Source organism: Nipponia nippon, unplaced genomic scaffold, assembly GCF_047370975.1.
Source record: "Nipponia nippon isolate SJK-2023a ecotype South Korea unplaced genomic scaffold, ASM4737097v1 scaffold_33, whole genome shotgun sequence".
NCBI lineage: Eukaryota > Metazoa > Chordata > Aves > Pelecaniformes > Threskiornithidae > Nipponia > Nipponia nippon.
In genome coordinates this window covers 267680-289981 of record NW_028262351.1, presented here as the reverse complement: position 1 = coordinate 289981, position 22302 = coordinate 267680, and the positions used below count along the sequence as shown (strand labels likewise).

Genomic DNA, 22302 nt, shown 5'->3' with positions numbered 1-22302 from the left:
TCATCCTAAATCCAAAACACAGCGCTCTACCAGCTACTAAGAAGAAAACTAACTCTATCCCAGCTGAAACCAGGACAGTATCCACCCCTTATTCCATACCATTTACATCATGCTCAGGTCCCACATTATCCAATACATCCTCATTAACCACCACCCCACTTATTTTATGGACCACCCCTGTAAAATGTCTGTAAAATGTCCATAAACATCCACAAATGTCCACATAATGTCCATTGAGTTCATTTAGTCCGAGACTTTGGGCTCCATCTGTGATGGTGGTCACTCAGGACAGGAGAGGTGGTGTGTTGCGTGGAGTTATTGGGCACCAAAGCCAGCTCAGGTTGGGTCACTGCTGCACTTGCACTGCTTCTTGTAAGGCTTCTTCTCCATTGGTTCAGGTGGTTCCTGGTATGGTAATTCCTATAACATGCAACTCAGATCATGGGTTACAACAATTTAAAGGTATTTCCATTACAATCTCCACCCCTGGCCCCTTTGGGCCAGGATTAATATTGCAAGGAACTCCTCCCCTTGCTCCTAGCCTGGCTAGCAATAAGGGGTTCTTGCTGTAGTAATTCCCATAACATGCAACTCAAATCCCAGGTTACAACAATTTAAAGGTATTTCCATTACAATCTCCACCCCTGGCCCCTTTGGACCAGACCATTGGGCTTAACACTGCAATGGACTCCTCCCCTTGCCCCTGCTCCGGCTTGGACTTATCCACAGACTGCAGTCCCTTAGGGGTTTACCTGCTCCAAGCGGAGCCTTGTCTATGAGCCACAGTCTCTCCAGGGGTATACCTGCTGCGGCATGGATTTATCCACAGCCACAGTCACTTAGAGGTGCACCTGTTCCCACATGGCCTTCTCCATGGGCCACAATGCTTTCAGAGATATACCTGCTCCAGCGTGGCCTTGCCCGCAGCCACAGTCTCTTCAGAAGTAAGCTTGTTCCACCATGGCCTTACCCATGGCCACACGCTTTGAGGTGCTCCAGCATGACCTCATGCACAGCCACTGATGCCTCAAGGTGTACCTGCTGCAGCATGGACTTATCCACAGCCACAGATGCTTCGAGGTGTACCTTCTCCAGCGTGGACTTATCCTTGGGCCACAATCCCTTCAAGAGGTATATCTGCTGCGGCACAGACATAACCATGGCCACAGATGCTTCGAGACATACCTGCTCTGGCATGGGCTTATCCACGTCCACAGACGCTTCGGGGTGTCCTGCTCCCGCATGGACTCATCCACAGGTCACAGTCCCTTCGACTCGAGTTCACACTGGAGTTCCAGCCCGTCCAGTACAGCAGCACAGAAACAGCAGCGATGCCCTGGCCATCTGCCAGCCCAGGCGCATGGCCATTGCTGTTATCAAAATGTTCCCAGGCACAGCAGAGTAAGATGATAAGCAGTTCAGCAAGCAGCAAAAGCAAAAAGCAGCCACTAACGAGCACTAGACTCTAATATACAGTAAGGCAAGCAAGCCCCATGGCAAGTACAGAAGCCTGCCGATTAATACCTAAACAGCAATACCTGCTATAACTTCGATCTAGCACATTCCAATTAAATCTGTCGTTATCTTGAACCCTTCGAGCCCCACGTTGGGCGCCAAAAAGGACTGTCGTGGTTTAACCCCAGCCAGCAACTAGGCACCACACAGCCGCTCACTCACTCCCCCCCGGTGGGATGGGGAGAGAATCAGAAGAGTAAAAGTGAGAAAACTCATGGGCTGAGATAAAGACAGTTTAATGGGTAAAGCAAAAGCCGCGCGCACAAGCAAAGCAAAGCAAGGAATTCATTCACTACTTCCCGTCGGCAGGCAGGTGTTCAGCCATCCTCAGGAAAGCAGGGCTCCATCACGTGTAACGGTTACTTGGGAAGACAAACGCCATCACGCCCAATGTCCCCCCCTTCCTTCTTCTTCCTCCAGCTTATATACTGAGCATGACGTCATATGGTATGGAATAGCCCTTTGGCCGGTCTGGGTCAGCTGTCCTAGCTATGCTCCCTCCCAGCTTCTTGTGCACCTGGCAGAGCACAAGAAGCTGAAAAGTCCTTGACTAGTGTAAACTCTGCTCAGCAAGAACCAAAACATCAGTGTGTTATCAACATTATTCTCATCCTAAATCCAAAACACAGCGCTCTACCAGCTACTAAGAAGAAAACTAACTCTATCCCAGCTGAAACCAGGACAGTACTGAATACCTTCTTTGCCTCAGTCTTTACTAGCAAGACTGTCCTTCAGGAATCCCAGGCCCCTGAGACCAGGGGGAAAGGCTGGAGCAAGGACGATGTACCCTTGGTGGAACAGGATCAGGTGAGGGAATACTTAAGCAAACTGGACATCCATAAGTCCATGGGCCCTGATGGAATTCACCCATGAGTGCTGAGGGAGCTGGCAGATGTCATTGCAAGGCCACTCGATAATCTTTGATTGATCATGGTGACTGGGAGAGGTGCCTGAGGACTGGAGGAAATCAAACGTCCCTCCTATCTTCAAGAAGGGCAAGAAGGAGGACCCGGGAACTACAGGCCGGTCAGCCTCACCTCGATCCCTGTGAAGGTGATGGAGCAGCTAATGCTGGAAACCATTTCCAGGCACAGGAAGGACAAGAAAGTCATCAGGAGTAGTCAGCATGGATTCACCAAGGGGAAGTCATGCTTGACCAACTTGATAACCTTCTATGATGAAATGACTTGTCCTGCTAGATGAGGCGAGAGCAGTGGATATTGCCTGCCTTGACTTCAGGAAGGCGTTCGACACTGTCTCCCATTAGATCCTCATGGAGAAACTGTTGATGTATATGGGCTGGATGAGCAGACAGTGAAGTGGATCAAAAGCTGGCTGAACAGCCGGGCCCAGAGGGTGGTGATCAGTGGAACAAAGTCTAGTTGGAGGCCAGTAGCTAGCGGTGTACCCTAGGGGTCAATACTGGGTCCAGTCCTGTTTAACATCTTCATTAATGATCTGGATGATGGGGCAGAGTGTACCCTCAGCAAGTTTGCTGATGACACCAAACTGGGAGGAGTGGATGGTATGCCAGAGGGCCATGCTGCCATCCAGAGGGACCTCGACAGGCTGGAGAAATGGGCTGACAGGAACCTCATGAAGTTCAACAAGGAGAAGTGCAAAGTCCTGCACCTGGGAAGGGACGTTACCCCAGGCACCAGTACATGCTGGGGGGCCACCCAGCTGGAAAGCAGCTTGGCAGAAAAGGCCCTGGGGGTCCTGGTGGGCACCAAGTTGAACACGAGCCAGCAATGTGCCCTTGCAGCAAAGAAGGCTAATGGTATCCGGGGCTGCATTAGGCGGAGTGTTGCCAGCAGGTCGAGGGAGGTGATCCTTCCCCTCTGCTCAGTACTGGTGAGGTCGCACCTGGAGTCCTGTGTCCAGTTCTGGGCTCCTCAGTACAAGAGAGACATGGACATACTGGAGGGAGTCCAGTGCAGGGCCACAAATATGATGAAAGGACTGGAGCATCTCTGATATGAGGAAAGGCTGAGACAGCTGGGACTGTTTAGCCTAGAGAAGAAAAGGCTTCGGGGGGGATCTCATCAATGTGTACAAATAACTGAAGGGAAGGTGCAAAGAAGATGGAGCAAGGCTCTTTTCAGTGGTGTCCAGTGATAGGACAAGAGGCAATGGGCACAAACTGAAATGCAGGAGGTTCCCTCTGAACATAAGGAAACACTTTTTTACTGTGAGGGTGACTGAGCTCTGGAACATGTTGCACAGGGAGGTTGTGGAGTCTCCCTCCTTGGAGATACTCAAAAGCTGCCTGGACGTAGTCCTGGGCAATTGTCTCTAGGTGGCCCTCCTTGAGCAGGACGGTTGGAGCAGATGACCTCCAGAGGTCCCTTCCAACGTCAGCCATACTGTGATTCTGTGATAAGCCAGATATGCTGCTGAAAGAAAAGGTCCTGCTCTTTTGCTACTCCCAGCAGCTAATTCCTGCATCATCCTCTTTTTTGTACCAGCACAAGTGTTTCTGCAACCACTGAACAAACTGCATTGATGAAACAATCCAGCTGAAAAATAGCCAAAATCCCCAGAAGACTGGAAGTTAGCAAATGTGACGCCCCTCTACAAGAAGGGTCGGAAGGAGAATCCGGGAAACTACAGGCCTGTCAGCCTGACCTCGGTGCCAGGGAAGGTCATGGAGCAGATCATCTTGAGTGCCATTATGCAGCACATGTGGGACAACCGAGGGATCAGGCCCAGCCAGCATGGGTTTATGAAAGGGAGGTCCTGCTTCACTAACCTGGTCTCCTTCTATGACAAGGTGACCCGCTTAGTGGATGAGGGGAAGGCTGTGGATGTTGTCTACTTGGACTGTAGTAAGGCCTTTGACACAGTCTCCCACAGCATTCTCCTGGAGAAGCTGTCTGCTCACGGCTTGGATGGGTGCACTCTGCGCTGGGTTAAAAACTGGCTGGATGGCCGAGCCCAGAGAGTGGTGGTGAATGGAGTCAAATCCAGTTGGCGGCCGGTCACGAGTGGTGTTCCCCAGGGCTCAGTGTTGGGGCCGGTCCTGTTCAACATCTTCATTAATGATCTGGATGAGGGGATTGAGTGCACCCTCAGTAAGTTTGCAGATGACACCATGTTGGGTGGAAGTGTCGATCTGCTGGAGGGTAGGAAGGCCCTGCAGAGGGACCTGGACAGGCTGGATCGATGGGCCGGGGCCAACTGTATGAGGTTCAACAAGGCTAAGTGCCAAGTCCTGCACTTCGGTCACAACAACCCCATGCAACTCTACAGGCTTGGGGAAGAGTGGCTGGAGAGCTGCCTGGCAGTAAAGGACCTGGGGGTGTTGGTTGACAGCTGCCTGAACATGAGCCAGCAGTGTGCTCAGGTGGCCAAGAGGGCCAATGGCATCCTGGCTTGTATCAGGAATAGTGTGGCCAGCAGGACCAGGGAGGTGATAGTGCCCCTGTACTCGGCACTGGTGAGGCCGCACCTTGAATACTGTGTTCGGTTTTGGGCCCCTCACTAGAAGAAGGACATCGAGGTGCTGGAGCGTGTCCAGAGAAGGGCAACAAAGCTGGTGAAGGGTCTAGAGAACAAGTCTTATGAGGAGCGGCTGAGGGAGCTGGGGTTGTTTAGTCTGGAGAAAAGGAAGCTGAGGGGAGACCTTATTGCTCTCTACAACTACCTGAAAGGAGCTTGTAGCAAGGTGGGAGTCGGTCTCTTCTCCCTAGTAACAAGCGATAGGACGAGAGGAAATGGCCTCAAGCTGCGCCAGGGGAAGTTTATGTTGGATATTAGGAAAAACTTCTTCACCGAAAGGGTAGTCAGGGGCTGGAACAGGCTGCCCAGGGAAGTGGTTGAGTCTCCATCCCTGGAGGTATTTAAAAGAAGGGTGGACATGGTGCTTGAGGACATGGTTTAGTGGTGGACTCGGCAGTGATTGGTTAATGGTTGGACTTGATGATCCTAAGGGTGTTTTCCAACCTTAACGATTTTATCATTCTATGAATCTATGTATTGGTCATTGCATACTGTATGCCTTTCTCCATACTTGTTTCATAGAGAGCATGAACCAGTTAGAACCTTAGCTTCAGTCTAGAGCTTTAGCACATGTTCTGTGATGGCAGCCATACAGTAGTCCAGCATTGACATAACAAACAGGACATCCATCTCAGTCTTCTTGAGTCTTGCATGCTAGAGAGAGTGAAATGGCCTGAAGGCTAATCTCCCTGCTGGATGTAATAGTAGAAAGTGTAAAATGAACCTTATTTCTCTTATTCTCAAAAAGTCAAGCATATTTCTGTCTCACTTCACCTTTCCCTACCACACCTAGCAAAAAAGTATTCTGTAAGAGAGTATGTGATGAAAGTTACCTTGAAGTTCATTTCATGATTTCATTCTTTCTTCCTTTGCTGAGTCTGGGACCAGGGTGAATAGCACTGAGATAAGTCACTCCATTTCCAGCAGATATCTGGGTGCATTGTTCTAGTCTTGCTCTTCATTGCAAATTCTGGGGACCTGGAGCAGCAAGAAGCAGAAGTCTCAAGGTGGCAGTGGAGCTTTTGCTTCACATTGAAATCCCAGAGTATCTTTGGTAAGCTATAATTTTAATTATCTAGGTTGACCCCCCATCTTTTACAGAGCAACTACTGAATTTAAAAGTACTCTGGATACTTATGGGGACAGAGAGGTTAAATTATAATTATTACCAAACAGCTATTTAGTGACTACTACCCTCTGAATAACAAATCCCCCACCCTCATGAAACAAACAAAAGTTTGCTTGTCATTCCAGAACTCTTCTGGCATTCAACTCATAACTTGCAAGTTCCAGCCATTCACCTCAATGCTTTCTTCTGCTTTATAGAAAAAACCCCTCTTCTTTATTGTTTCCAGTATGTCAGACTTAGGTCATGAAATTAAAAGACACAGATACTCATTTGTTTCCAATAGGTTTTGGTTTGTAAACACTCAAATTGGTTCTTTCATGTGCATGAAAGGAGGTGTGTCTGGGGGGGTGCACATGCAAATCTGTGCGTTATTATTCTTATAGAGATGGATTGTCAAACACTTTACAACATAAGAGGTCCTTGTGACCTTCTCCACCGCACTGCTTAGAACTGAGCTTGCATGACTGCCCAAGGCACAGTAGCACACTGCTGGGAAGAGCTTGGTTCCTACATCAGTATGTGGAGAAAACCAGGCTATGTTCTCTCCCACCACAGCTCTCCTGTTGTATTCCTACCAGAGCAGCTTATCTATCCTGCTGGGGATCCCACATGGGACAAAGTCCATCCTTTCTCTTGACAGTTGGCAAACAGGCAACAGGATTAGGTTTGCCGTAACTACTACCCCAAGGCTTGGTCCCAATGATGACCCATTCTACATTCTTCTAGTAGAGCAATTTGGAGATAATATAGTCTGATAGCCAAGGACCCAGGTGTCTCTGCTGCAGTTGTGAACCTTTCAGGGTCAAATCCTATTGCTGGCATGTTGGGGGGGGGGACGATAATGTTTGCATAAAGATAGATGTGCAAGAATTTAGGCAGGTGTCCATACACTTGAGTGATGAGATTAAGAGGAAATATTAAACACTTTCCTGAGCACAATCTAGCACATGTACAGAATTAAACAAAAGTGCTGTGGAAAAATTATTGTTAAATCATGTAATTAAAAATGTTTTCCATAATGCATATTTAGATTGCCAATGGAGCTGCAGTTGCTGGAATCTTTCACTCCGGAACAAGAACAACATCAAAACCTTAAATTCATATATGTGATATAAGTAATATTTATACAGAAGTGATACTCAAGTAAACATGTGATCAATTGCAATGAAGAAGTACATTCACAAATGCCTTTTCCCATTACACATAACTATGTTCGCTTGCTCACAAATCCAACTCCCCAGGGTTTGTTATAAAATGCCAAAGATCTAACAGTCCATTATGATTTAATTCAACATGCAAGGGAGATTTTTCTTCATTTCACCACCAAATGGAAGGTTTAACCCTGTTAAGTCCCGGTCTGATTGTCAGGCTCGGGGAAGGTTTGTAATGATCCCAAGGGCGAAATTAAGACACAAATGAGGTCATATGCCGCCAACCAGACGTTTTATTGGGTAAATATAAAAGAGTAAAGCGATAGGAAAGGCAGGAAATATTAGGAGGAAATTAAGCAAGCATTCAGAGAGAGAAGCAAAGGATAGTCACCACCATGGATCCAGCAGCGTCCCGTTGGTCCTCAGTCTTCAGTTTTTCAGTGGTGGATGGCCGCACTCAGGTTTCGTTGTGCCGTCTTTTATCCAGTGTTGGAGAGGGAGTTTGCCCTCTCGTTTCCGTTTGGTTACCCAGGGCAACCCAGGGCAACATCACGTACCCAACACATGCACATCTACTGGTGGGGCAAGCTGCCTGACCCGGATACCAGTTGGTGTCCTATTCTTGGTGGTGCCTGATAAGCCAAAGAATGGCCTGCTGCTTCAGCAAGTTTGCACAGGTTTCCTTGCCAGATGGTGGTACTTGATAAGCCAAAGAGTGGTCTGCCCTCGGGTCTTGTAAGACAAAAGAGTGGTCTACTGTCTGGTCTTATCAGATAAACACACACAAGCAAGCTTTGAGACAATTGTTCTTAACACTTCAGTCACTTACAACCCAGTCCTGCAAATGTGAAATATATATGATACAAGACACCGAGCAGGGAAAGTGAAGTGCAGAGCAGGGAAAGTGAAGTGCAAACTGGGTCCATCCTTGAACCTTTTGCTTGCTGTAATCAGCACTTTTCTGGCTACAAATAGTCCTTCAAGTGTGAAAGTAATATTTGGGATTTTCAAAACCCTTTTGATGACATACCTTGTGCACAAATTAGGGGTATTTGGTCTAGACTTTAGGTATGGGGGGATGAGAAACATTTGAACATTTTGAAGAATAACATATGTGACAGAAGGTGAATCTATTTGTCCACTAAATGTCTGCTTTCTTATGCCCAATATATACTCAGTTTGTGTGGTACCTTGACAGAATAGCTAGAACAGCCCAGCTCAGCCCAGCTCCCGTCTCGGTCAGCATTATTCCTTCACAATCCTCTGCCTTTATGCCCTCCAATATGGTTTAGTGGTGGACTTGGCAGCACTAGGTTAATGGTTGTGATGATACAAAAATTCACGGATGCTTCTCCTCACAGTCCGAATCTCCCCAAGGGAGAAACGGAGTATTCAGAGAGTCCCTGAAATGAAACTCAACAGCAACGAAGTTACTATTAAGCAGGTATTCTTTATTGCAGCGCTGGGCAGCACTGGGGATTCTCCACCACAAGCGCGCCACCGATTTGGTGGACTTTCAGAGATTATATACTATGAAGTCCTACATATTCACAGGATTTCCGAGAAATCATTTACATAAACATGAGATTCCTTGGAACTCATTAACATATGCAAATGTCCAATCTGCATGCGCAGTCGTCTCCCATGGTAGTCTTCAAGTGGTCTTTGGGGGTCTTCAGATGAAGGCTTCTTCACTGTGCTCGCTGACTGACCTCTACTTATGCGCGAACTCAGTCCCAGCATCACGTAAACTGTGTCCTTCAAGGCTGTCGTCATGCTATTGTGACTTCCTGTCTTCCATGCATTTGTTCTCCCAAGGCCCAGTTGTCTGAGATGGGATTATCCCGGAGCCCCCTTATCTTACAACCATTCTAACTACTCCCTAAATCACAAAGGCCTTTCTTTTGTTAAGTGACTAAGATATTTAAATATACTCCTTGCCCCTAGGCTTTTCAGGAGGCATTTTGATGCAGTGGCTTTGTCTATCTTGGCTTTAACCCTTTCAGTTGCACTCGATGATCTTGAAGGTCTTTTCCAACCTAGACGATTCTATGATTCTATGACAGCTGCCTGTTGCACTAGCAGCAGCATGCCCACTAAGGGAGGGCACAGTGCTGGACATGTGCCTTCTCTCCTACAGCTGTGCTCTCTGGCATAACTCACATCCTCCAAACTAAACACCCCAGAAGCAGGGAAACTGCAGGAACAGGGGCAAAAATTATGAAGACCCTCTGAAAGTGTTGCATTTGACAATAGGTTAGCTATAGTATAGTGACATTCAGCTGGGGAACTAGAGAGAAAGGGAAGCTAACTCAGATTAAGATATATTTATTAAGATATATATAGGCACCTTTCAAAAGCACTAAATTAATTTAAAAAACGAGTGCTGAAAGTGGTGACAAGTGGAATGACGTTGCATTGTTGCAAATGTAACATTTCATATGTGAAGTAGTATGGCAGTTTCCCCTTGGAAATGTTTCTTCGGAGAACAGCATCATAGTTCAGTGATTTGTCATAGCAGTCTCCTCCCTGTGGATAGGTTGCACATTGCAGAAGCTAATTTACCAGGCCTTCTGGTTTAGATTCTAGCCCAATATTGCTAGTAAATATAACTAGTAAACATAATATAAGACTACAGCAGGACTAGCGAGTGCTTGCTTGCTTGCATAAACTGACATTTGGAAGTAAGTACTTAAGTCACAGAAAGGATCTACAAAAGTGCAATTCTAAATGAAAATAAACCATCATAACACAACTGCCATCAAGTAAGCACCAAGAAACTATACCATAAATTGTATCCATAAAATTGTCAATTTTTCAGCATTGCCACAGCTAAAATACATATTTTAAAGTGATAGCTTTTTAAATTAGAACTGTAATACTTCTAAACCTGTTGTAACCTTAGCTAGATTAAAGGTGTTTACCTGCAATCATAGTCTGCTTAGCGCATGATCATTGCAAAATGATGTGTATCAAGCAGCACTACAATTACAGTGTATATACTAGGGGCTTCAACTTGCAGGATGCTGATATCCGACAGCTGCATAATACTTGCATTTCTTAATAAAGCATGAGCAGAAGGCATCCCTCTGAAGCACCTAGCACCCTTCAAGTTTGGTCAGTGTACTCATGCTTTCTTTCATTTATCCTTCTTGGGAAACTCCCCTTTACCTTGTGTCGTGGTTTAACCCCAGCCAGCAACTAAGCATCACACAGCCGCTCGCTCACTCCCCCCACCCCAGTGGGATGGGGGAGAGAATTGGAAGGGTGAAAGTCAGAAAACTCGTGGGTTGAGATAAGAACAGTTTAATAATTGAAGTAAAATGAAATAGAATAGTAGTAGTAGTAATAGTAATAATAATAATACTACTATACAATAATAATATACAAAGCAAGTGATACACTATACAATTGCTCATCACCCACCGACCGATGCCCAGCATTTCCCCGAGCAGCGATCGCTGCCCCCTGGCCAACTCCCCCAAGTTTATATGCTGAGCATGTTGTCATACAGTATGGAATAATAGCCCTTTGGCCAGTCTGGGTCAGCTGTCCTGGCTATGCTCCCTCCCAGCTTCTTGTGCACCTGGCAGAGCATGGGAAGCTAAAAAGTCCTTAACTAGTGTAAACACTACTCAGCAACAACTAAAACATCAGTGTGTTATCAACATTATTCTCATCCTAAATCCAAACCACAGCACTATACCAGCTACTAGGAAGAAAAATCAACACTATCCCAGCTGAAACCAGGACACCTTGCTAAGAATTTGGAAACAGCAGCAAAAATGCACTCTAGAACTGTTCACTACTATTATGTCACAGCTGTGGGTCCTTGGACTCATCAGTCTAATAAACACCAAAGGAAGCTCACAACTGACTGGCAATTCATTTCAGGCATGCTGAGAACTGTGATGTCAAGTCCTAGGCTTTGGTTTAAGAAAGCATTGAAGCACGTGCTTCATTTTAAACATGTACCTAACACTGTTCTTAATGCTTTTCTGAACTGAGCAATTGTTGACTCAGTAATCACTGCTCATTAATAGAGAAAGAAATGGGTGTTTAGATAAAGTACCTTTGGCTAGGCCCTGACCTGTGTTTTTGATGTGGCTGAACTGAGATCTGCGTTGAAGTTCAAGGTGCTCTTGAACCAGGAAGGATGGAAGATGCTCAGCCTGCCACAGGTAATGCTCAGTGTTTCACAGGTTTGCTGTCTTCATCACAATGCCATCTGGGAAGAGGACCCCTTATAATAATAGCTAATACCTTTTATTGGTGCTTTTGCAAAGGGGCTAAATATTATCTTCACAAAGACTCTGAGATGTTGGAAGTAAATTGTCTAAGACGATAGAGAAGAGCAGTGATAGTGATGGATAGACCTCAGGACTTCTCAGTCCAGGCCCAGTACTCTGCTCAGTAAAGCCTTCTGCCTTCAAGGACAGGAATGGATACAGTCCAGCCAAGGCAGTGTGGGGTTGTATGGCTTTGTGAAGAACACCGAAAAGCCCTGTGGTTTGTACTTATCTGTAAATCTAGTACTGGGTAAGTGTCAGCAGTGATGAGTTAGTCTTGCTATGACTGCAAAGAGAGACAATTAGGTCTGTGATGTTCCAGTTCTGTTCATTGCAACATCCATCACTTGGTGGTCATTTATCATTGTTGCTCTAGGAGTATTTATTTTACTGAATGATATGGAAAACTCAGCCAACTGAATCTGTAGCAAGGAACCATGGAAAAAGAAGATTTGGAGAGATTTTTTTATTCCTTTTTAAAAAAAAATTCTTAATGTAGGATGTGACAAAAAAGAAAAGAGAGAGACATATTTTATTGTTTATATCTTTCATTAATTTTTAAAGAATGACTCAAAGAAATTGCTGAAAAGAAACAGTTGTGGAGGCTATATGATGAGCAGATCTAAGAGTCATTTTAATATTTAATGAGACCAAGAGCTTCTCATAACTAATCATTTTTTATGGCACTTGCCCTTTGGCTGGGTGTATATGGCTGCATGTGGCTGCATGTTTTTAAGGGACTAATTTTTCTGTCTTTCTAATGAAATGCTACTCAAGACAGGAGAAAAAGTGGTGATTTGGAGCTGTTTGGTTGCCATATCAATTTAGTTTATGATAAGGCAGGAAACTGAAGCTTTGTTTGCATCTCAGCATATTCATATGTTACTTCAAACTCTCCATGTCACTAAGTGACTTCTCAGTCAAAGATCATTAAAAAAACTGATGCATGGAGCCTTACAGCAATTCTGCTTGCCAGAGGGATAATCTAACACAGAGATGAATGTGTCTAACTGAGCAAAGCACTTAAAAACATGCATTCATTCTCCATCAATAGAGTGGTCACATGAATATTTTTAAGTTAGGCTGAAAGCTTCAGGGATTGGTTCCTCTTTTGAATGGCACAGCAACCTATATTAAGTCAGAAGCAAATCACAAGGTAGCCAGAAATTGAACTCAGGAGTCCTGCCTTTCAGTCAGTGTCTCTGACAAAAATACTCCTCACTTGTTAACACAAAATCTGAGGTAGGGGGAGGAGAAGAAATGCCTAGTAATAGACCACATCTATGAACATTTTAGCATCACCTTCTATTTTTATAGAATCTATAACGAGTGTTGACTTGTGGCAATGTGCAGACCAGGGTTGAGCTCTAACAGCAGTAGCTGTATTTTTGGTATGCTGTGCTAACACTGAATTACTGACAAATAGCTGGAAACGGATGTTCTGAGTGATTTAGAAATAATGTGAACCCTGACTTCTATTAGGTTTTCCTTCCATTTGCTGTTTCAGCATTAGAACAAGGAGGGTATTATTCATAACAAGATATGTAAAGTTTGAATTTACAGAATCTTGAAAGTGCAAGTGTGGTTTCATAACTAAATAAATCTTAAGACAGGAAATTGGGAATTAATCAAAAGTTAGATGTCCTTGAAAAAACTTTCCTTTTTTTTCCTTCCTTGGAAATATTTACAGCTATATCACAATACTTTCTTGTCATAAGCACTCAGTGAGCCAACTAGGAAAGATGCCCTCCTAGACTTGTTGTTTATGAATAGGGAAGGACTCGTGGGAGATGTGATGGTAAGTGGCTGTCTTGGCCACAGTGATCATGAAATGGCTGAGTTTAAAATTTTCAGTGTAATGAGAAAAAAGGACAGCAGAATTGCTACTCTGGACTTCAGGAAAGCAAACTTTAAGCTACTCAGGGAGCTATTTAGTAGAGTACCCTGGGAATCCGCTTTTGTGGGCTTAGGAGTCCACGAGTGCTGGTCAGTTTTTAAGAAGCACCTTTTAAAAGCACAGGAGCAGGCAATCCCATTGTGTCATAAGTCAAGCAAGAAGGGCAGAAGACCAGCTTGGCTGAACAAGGAACTCCCTGTGGAGCTCAAGAGGAAAAAGAAATTGTATGATCTCTGGAAGCAAGGTCAGGCTTCGCAGGAAGATTACAGAGCTGTGGTTCATCCATGCAGGGAGAAGACATGAAAGGCCAAAGCTCAATTAGAGTTGAAACTGGCCGGTGTTGTGTCAGACAAGAAATGCTTTTTTAAGTATGTTAATAGCAAGAGGAGGTCTAAAGAAAACATTGGACCAATACTTGTTGAAGATGGTCACCTGACAAATAGGGATGAAGAAAAAGCAGAGGCATTCAATGCATTTTTTGCCTCAGTCTTTAATAATACTGATAGACCTTGGGCTGCCCGTTCCCCTGAGTCGGAGGACCATGACTGCGGGAACAGTGACTCTCCATTTGCGGACACTGAAATTGTAAGGGACCAGCTGTATCAGCTGAATGTTCATAAGTCCATGGGGCCAGATGGGATTCATCCCAGAGTACTGAAGGAGCTAGCAGATGTGACAGCAGGACCCCTCTTGATCAACATGACCCCCACCAAAGGTCTTGGGAGTCTGGGAAGGTCCCTGCTGACTGGAAACTAGCCAACGTTATTCCAATTTACAAGGGTCTGAGGGAAGACCCAGGAAACTACAGACCTGTTAGTCTAACCTCAGTTCCTGGAAAAATTATGGAGAAAATTATACTGGGTACTACTGAAAGGCATTTAAAGGACAATGCAATCATCAGGCACAGTCAACATGGATTCACAAAGGCAAAGTCCTGTCTAACTAATTTGATATGCTTCTATGATAAGGTCACCTGCCTAGTGGATGAAGGGAAGGCAATGGATATAGTTTTTCTGGATTTTAGGAAGGCTTTTGATACTGTCCCTTACAGCATCCTTCTGGACAAGTTGTCAAACTGTGGGATGAGCAGAAGGGATCTGGGGGGGCTGGTTGACAGCAGGCTCAATAGGAGTCAGCAGTGTGCCCTGGCAGCCAAGAAGGCAAACCGCATCCTGGGGTGCATTAAACACAGCCAGTCAAAAGAGGTGATTATCCTGCTGTATTTAGCTTTGGTGCGGCCTCACCTTGAGTATTTTGTGCAGTTCTGGGCCCCACAATTTAAAAAGGATGTTAAGGTACTTTGAATGCATCCAGAGGCTGGTGAAAGGGCTGGAAGGCATGTCCTATGAGGAGCAGCTGAGGACTCCGGGGTTGTCTAGTTTGGAGAAAAGGAGATAACTGAGGGACGACCTCATTGCTCTCTATGGCTTCCTGAGGAAGGAAGTGGAGAGGGAGGTGCTGATCTCTTCTCCCTGGTATCCAGTGACAGGACACATGGGAATGGTTCAAAGCTGCATCAGGGGAGGTTCAGACTTGACATTAGGAAGCATTTCTTTACAGAGAGGGTGGACAGACATTGGAACAGGCTTCCTAGAGAGGTGGTTGATGCCCAATGTCTGTCAATGTTTAAGAGGCATTTGGACAATGCCCTTAATAATATGCTTGAACTTTTGGTCATCCTTGAAGTGGTCATGTCCTTTAAGGACATGGTTTAGTGGTGGACTTGGCAGTGCTAGGTTAACGGTTGGACTCGATGATCTTAAGGGTCTTTTCCAACCTTAATGATTCTATGATTCTATTCTATGGTCAGGCAGTTAGACTAGATGATCATTGTAGGTCCCTTCCAACTGAACTAAACTATTCTATTCTATTCTGTTCTGTTCTGTTCTGTTCTGTTCTGTTCTAGCTGAGATAGTTAGACTATTTTAAAAGTACTTGAGTGGATTTATTCATTGATGTGATCTTGTCGGAATGTGACATATTAGGAACAGTAAGTTGTTTAGAAACTAGAATGAAAAGCAAGAGTCTATTTATTTATTTATTTATATTCAGCTTATGTAACTCAATTTTAAGAAAGCATAGCATTTTGGGGAAAACAAAAATGTGTTAGAGACTTTCAGAAAGGCATTTTTTCAGGAAAAGATTACTGGGGAATTCAGCATGTGATGATTTGGGACATAGAGTCCATATCTTGCAAGTTAGTTATTATCAAATGTATATATCCAAAGGACTGAAAATTTGGAAAGCTGTGTAGAACTGGGTAGTTAATTTGGAACAAAATAATTTGATGCATTGATTAACTTTGGAAATTATCCACAGACAATAGCATTGCTTTAATTAATTCGTAATTAATAGATTAAACCATATAGATCCTGATGTCATGTTCTGTGTCATGCAGTCACTGTGTCTTCATGGATCTCAGCTGATATCTGCAGATTTAATTGCATTAATCTTTTACAGTTTTCTCAGTCTTAAAATGGAGAGTAATACCAGCCTAATTTATAATGGGTTGATAGTTTTAGTTAATCATTAATTTTATAGAACATTCAGTTCCTTGTGTAGGGGGTGCAAAATAAATATAGAAGATGAGTTTATACTTCAGAAACAATTTCTTTGGAGATTCTGTTGAGAAATCTATCATAGTAGTGATTGCCATTTGAGAGAGAGGAGGTTGGATCACAACTCCCTAGTTCTTAGGAGCTCTTTAAAGTGAATGGCAGCAGATGGGAAAAAAGAAAATGTGGATTTCCCTGGTTTAGCATCTCAAAACTCTTCCTGGAGGTCTGGAGGAATTATTTCTGACTCTTTCTTTTTTTTTTCCCCCTCAGGTTGGAGGTCACACGATGCTGCCTATTCGTTGGATGCCTCCAGAAAGTATCATGTACAGGAAGTTCACCACAGAAAGTGATGTCTGGAGCCTGGGGGTCATATTATGGGAAATCTTTACCTATGGCAAACAGCCATGGTATCAGCTCTCAAACAATGAGGTGTGTGTATTATATTTTCAAATTGCATAAAGGAGGGTGGCATTTTAACTGATTGTATGGCTTCTCTGGGGAAAGGACAATAACAAATTTATTTAGTAAAAGCAAGAACCCTGATATCATGTATTTATGGTATTGTTGCAAACTTTGTGGTTGAAGTTCTTTTTCACCCTTTTCTCCCCAAGTTGGATGGAAGTTATCCAAGTAGGACTATACCAAGTTGGGATGTAGCTTCTTCCTTTGTATAGGATAGTCTGCTCTGGGTGTTGAGAAAGACCATGAGGCAATAAAAAGGAGCTTACCTGTCTCCCAATCTGGCATTGGGTGATTTCAGTTACATATCAGGAAATGTCACTGTCACAAAGTGGTTGTTCTAAAATATTCTTGAATAGATTAAAGGAATCTGTAGATCTCTTCATACCTGGGAAATCAAAAGTAATCCCTTTCCAGAGATTAGCCATGGTGGTACTCATAAAGTGTAAGGAGGGAGAGAGAGGTGCTCTATGTGAGACGATTGAAACAGCTTACTTCTGAGATGAGGCGAGATTGATAGACAGGTAGGGGAGGTATGGTATTGCTTCCCTACCACTGTTCCCTCATGAATGGAAGGGGTAACACAGGTTAACATAACATAACATCAGTCAAGGTATTGCTCTTTGACATCCTACATTATGGTGATTTTTCCAGATCATATCCCACTGCCCGTACATCTACCTAGAAATGCAGCTCTTCTGCAGAGGTGGCCAGGTGACTGCCACCGGTGAGGCTGCTGTGGCTATTAGCAGCTAGCTCTTCCATGGGTGAGGCCTATGTAATTGGCATGGCTACACTGATCCTTTCCTTGTGATTTCTCGTAGGTGATTGAGTGCATCACTCAGGGCCGAGTGCTGCAGCGACCTCGCACGTGCCCCAAGGAAGTATATGAGTTGATGCTGGGCTGTTGGCAAAGGGAGCCTCACATGAGGCTCAACATCAAAGAAATCCATTCCCTCCTCCAGAACTTGGCTAAGGCATCTCCAGTTTACCTGGATATTTTAGGCTAAAACATCCTAGCATTTCTTCTTATGGTCTGCACGAATGAATGTGTTCAACTGCCACTGAACTCCATTAAAATGTGTTCTTAACTTTGACAGCATTAATGACAAAGATATGGAGAAGCTTTCAAAGGGAAAGCAATGTGCACTTCTCCATCTATAGTCACAGTACTGACTTTTTAGACATTATTGAAATATATCTTCACACTCTTTTTCAGTTTCTATCATTTTTTCCTCTCTCTAATCAATTTGGTTTCTGCATTATTGTAACTCTGCATAGACAAAGGCCTTAAAAACTTGATCTGTTATATCAGCAGACTCTCCAGTTAGCCCACCACAACTAACAATGCCTTGTATTCATGCCTTTGATGTGGATGAAAAAAGGGAAAAATGTATTTGACTCAAACTTTGTGATTTCTGCTGTACAGATACTGGGAGTCTCTTTGTATTCACCTCATTTTTTTTGCTTCAGCATGTGGGTGGAAAAAGACTAATGTTCTCTACAAGAAGCATATTTCTTGCGGAGACAAAGCTAGATGGAATAAAAGCAGCACTTATGTGATCCACTATCTGAAAGAACTATGGGGTCAGATGGCATCCAACCCCACTAAAAAAACACTGAAACAATTTGATGGAAGGCAAGAGGTGATTTAGCACTTTCCTTGGACAGTCTTTCTGAGGAGTAAAGGGATTGTTCGAGGCAGTGTATGGCTAGCATTTTTCATTGCCAGATACAAGTCTATGGTAAAAGGGGAAAAGATATTGTCTGTACTGTACACAATTATGTTACAAAATGATGAACAAAACATATGCCCTTATTTTGTCTTCTGGTAGGATATTGGCATGCCACTGGTATAAAAATGTTCTCCAGCTAGTCTTTGGTAATAAAGGCTAAAGCTAGGCTTATTAATGTACAGTATTAATTTCAGGATCAAGTGTTTAAACTAAGGATTTTGTTAAGATAGGGCAAGCTATAGATGCTGGGGCAGGTGTATCTTATACGGTGCTTGTCCAGCAGCATATCAGCATATTCCTTCCTTCCTGAATATTTTTTTTTTAACTGTGCAAGCAAAACTGTGCATGGTATTTGGTGATTAATGCCCTTTGTGCAGAAATTAATCTCTCATCTTGTAGTATACCCTTGTACTAACTCATATATATATATATAAACCTCATATAGCTAACTCATAATAGCATAACTTATATTTCATTAGAAGGGGCTAATGGAGGACACATTTACAATGCTACAGATACAATAGACTTGATATTACATGAATAATCTAAAGCACAGGGTTCACTGGTTATGTTTGAGCCATGGTGGGGGATAGAGTGAGATCCCTGGACAAAATAAATATGACTCTGAGATTATGGCTTACTATTTGGAGTGCAAAGACCCTGAATTCAGCACCATGTTTGTGTCGATGCTAGTGCTGTCATTCCCAACATCCACTTTTAAAAAAGTCTTTTTGATTGGATGGGCATTGTATATGTACAACATTTGCATGGCCACTACATTGATGACAAATGCATGGGTATATCTGTTGTTTTTCAAACCAGAAGTTGAAGATTTAAAATTTAGAGGTAGGATTATTTTTAATATGAATTCTTACAAATGAAAACCTACCTTACCTAGTCCTCAAGGCTTTTGCCTCCCTCTATGAGAAGGCATTGCTGCAAAAAAGTGATCTTTCTTTTCTTTTTCTCTTTTTGTTTTTTTCTTATTGACATGAGCCAGATCAAAACAGTCCTTCATCTTTGTGTTGGGAGTATTGTATTTAATAAATTAAGCATTTTATTTTTGCAAGTGTTCCCATAATATTCTTAATATATAATTTACTTGCATATATTATTTATTGAGGCACTTTAGATTTTTCCTTCAGAAGCTTTTAGAGATAGCTCATAAATATTTTGAACATTTTCAGAAGAAAACAGTTCACTGGACAGTGATGGATTTTTACCCTTCTCAATGTCATTGAAAAGGCAGCATTACAAATAAACATGAGAATATAACTATAAAGCCATACTCAGTTTTTCTTTAATGAACTAGATGTTATTTCTTAACCAGTACTGAACTGGAAACACACAAAAAGTCTAAGGAAGATTCCTACAAAATTGGCCTTAAAATTTTACTAGACTGTCTTAGAAGTTCACATAGAAAGCTAGATAAAGACTGAGCATCCAGTGAAACCCATTCTCTTGAGAATCTGATTTTTATGTTTTAAAGGAATTTGCAAATAATTTTCAACATAATAGCAGTGGAGAAGGAAGGTGTCAGAGTCTGCTGATACTGTGCAGTGGGAAAGGGTTGCAGGTGGTGGAAGGGGAGGTGTTAAGCTTCTGCCTGCTGTATTCTGTCTTAGTTTCTTATGAGCTTTAAGAAAAAGGCATCTGAGATGTTTCTGTTGCAACGCAGGCTCCAGCCCGAAAGCAAACACGTGGGTTTTGCAAGCACTGAAAGAATGTATACCCCAAAAAAACTCAACAAAAAACAAACCCAACAAACCCCTGAAATTGTACTTAGTGGCATCTTATTTTTTATTTATTAGTGAGACTATTAGAGTCATTTTAGAGAATAGCTAATGTTACAACGCATTGTGTAATAACATAGCAGTATGTTAAACTTCTAAAGGACCAAATGTTCTACAAAGCCACCAGTATGGATAACCTTAAGCTAAATCATTACTCTTCTTGATCATGCATAAAAGGTATAATCAGAGTAGTCAAGCTATTAACTGTAGTTATACATATTTTGCATTTTTTCATGAAAAGGTAATATATATGTATAAATTTACATACATCTACATTACTACAACTGGTAATTAGTGCTATTAATGCATTAATAAAGTCTGCTGAGTGACAAAAATAATTTTTTTTCTTTTTATATTTATTTTTCTATGTTTGTGAAATTCAACTTTTTAAACTGGTGTGTAGCAGAGGAAGTGCTAAAATGCCAGAGATATAACAAGCACTTTTTTCCCCAAATGACTGCTTAAAAACATTTCTTCCATTCCCATCTCACTTGCTGATTTCTCACAAGGAAATGAACTAAGCTCCAAAAGCAGTTTGATTAACTGTCATTTCTGGGTTTGTGCGATTGCTTTTTTATTGTCCTAGAATAACAGTGCAGCTTCATTAGCATTTTATAATTGTCTGCAGTAATGAAATAATTCCAAGACTATTCAGATCACAGCACTACTTGCAGGACAATGTTGAGAATGCCAAAATTCAGCAGTAATAATAGCATTTGTGCTCTCTCCCCCCACCACCTTTTTGAGAGATTATTTCTGTTGTGGCTGATGTAGACTTTTACAAAACACTTTGAAAAGAAAAGAAATAACCCAATAAAATGATCAGGTCACTGGATGACTAAGATACAATGGGAATGTGTTAGAACAAGACTGTCTCTGGGTTGTTGCAGCCTGTAAATGAATTCAAATGCTGCTATAAAATGTGAGAGAGGGGAGTGGGGAAGGGCAGGGGAACAGATCAGGGTTTCTAATAAAACATGAAGGTTTTGATAGCACAGGAAGTTGTATTATCTTGTTGTCAGGGCTGGGATGAACCAGTGCTGCTTTGAATCAAGAGGTCCTTGAAGAGCCTTAGTTAAAACACTTGTGGGTTGTTTTTTTGTGTGGGGGGGGTGTTACTAATTAATCACAAATATGAAGCAAAAATAAAAAGTGTACATGTTTCAGGGAAAACACTGTGAATTTCACAACAGCAACAAAGTGACTATTTTGCCATCTTTTAAACATATATCTCAGGAGAAGAAAAAGGAAATGCTGGGTACATTATTTTACTGTCTATGCATTCTAGACAAGGTCTATGGGGTTTTTTTGTTTGCTTGTAGAAGGCTCTGAGTGACAACCAGCTGGTATTTTATAAACACTGAATACTTTGGGCAAGGATAATATAGAAGCACTAGTAGTGGGGCTGTTTGATAGAAATATGTAAGAAAACAGAGATCAAATCAAATCTTTACAGAGGCCTATATCTTGCAGCTTATATGTACGATTCTGTAACTTAAAGAAAAGCAGCTAAGAATGTTTTATATACAAGTAATTTAATTCAACACTGATGTTCAATTACATCACCAATAGAGATCGAATCAATTAAATATGAAATATTTGTCCCAGCCCTGCTCTCCACTTATACTTTATGTATATACATATATTTCTAGATCTCTCTCGCTTTGTCACTTGAGATAGATAGATAGATAGACAGATATATCTATATATAAATATAGATCTCCATATTGTCACCAAACTGTAACCTGGTGTGTAGTGCCATCTTTCTCCTTTCTTTTTTCTTTTTCTTTTCTTAATGTGATGTCTCTGTGCAACTATTTAGTGGTTCTCATTTTGCAGTTTGTTATAGCAAGTCATTGCTTTAAAATTTTGCATCTTGGCTGATTTTGAAGTGATGCCTACGTATCAGTGTTAAAAGTTTTGTTTGTGAATCAAGCTTCTCTTGACATGACATGGAAAGTCTCTTGTGTTATAGTGTATTTAATAAAAATGATGTCTTACAATAAACAGTGTCATCCAAAAGAAAGATACAATGATTACTTTAAAAGACATACAATTTTCATGAAGTACTGTGTGCTATTTTCTTTTTTTTTTAATGTCTTTGTTTACCTCCATTCCTTTTGAAAAGGATGATATTAAGATATAGTTTAGCATGCTTAGAAGCATGATATATTTGCACTCTAAAACCCTGAATAAAAACGAGATCACTGAATTCCCAGGTGAGGAAAGAAGAGTTCCATAATAATAATAGGAAAAAGAAATATCCAATCTGAA

General features: G+C 42.4%; 1 protein-coding gene across 7 annotated transcripts in view; it reads left to right on the top strand.

Moving 5' to 3' along the window:
* Window positions 1–21980, top strand: part of LOC104013813 (BDNF/NT-3 growth factors receptor-like) — a 219604-nt gene extending 197624 nt beyond the window's left edge. For all 7 annotated transcript variants that reach the window (XM_087770661.1, XM_087770660.1, XM_087770663.1 and 4 more), the window contains 2 exons: window positions 16311–16469; window positions 17324–21980. In XM_087770661.1, coding sequence (XP_087626787.1) covers window positions 16311–16469; window positions 17324–17509 — 345 coding nt within the window. In that variant the 3' untranslated portion in view covers window positions 17510–21980. The remainder of the gene's footprint in view (window positions 1–16310; window positions 16470–17323) is intronic.
* The last annotated feature ends 322 nt before the right edge of the window (window positions 21981–22302 follow it).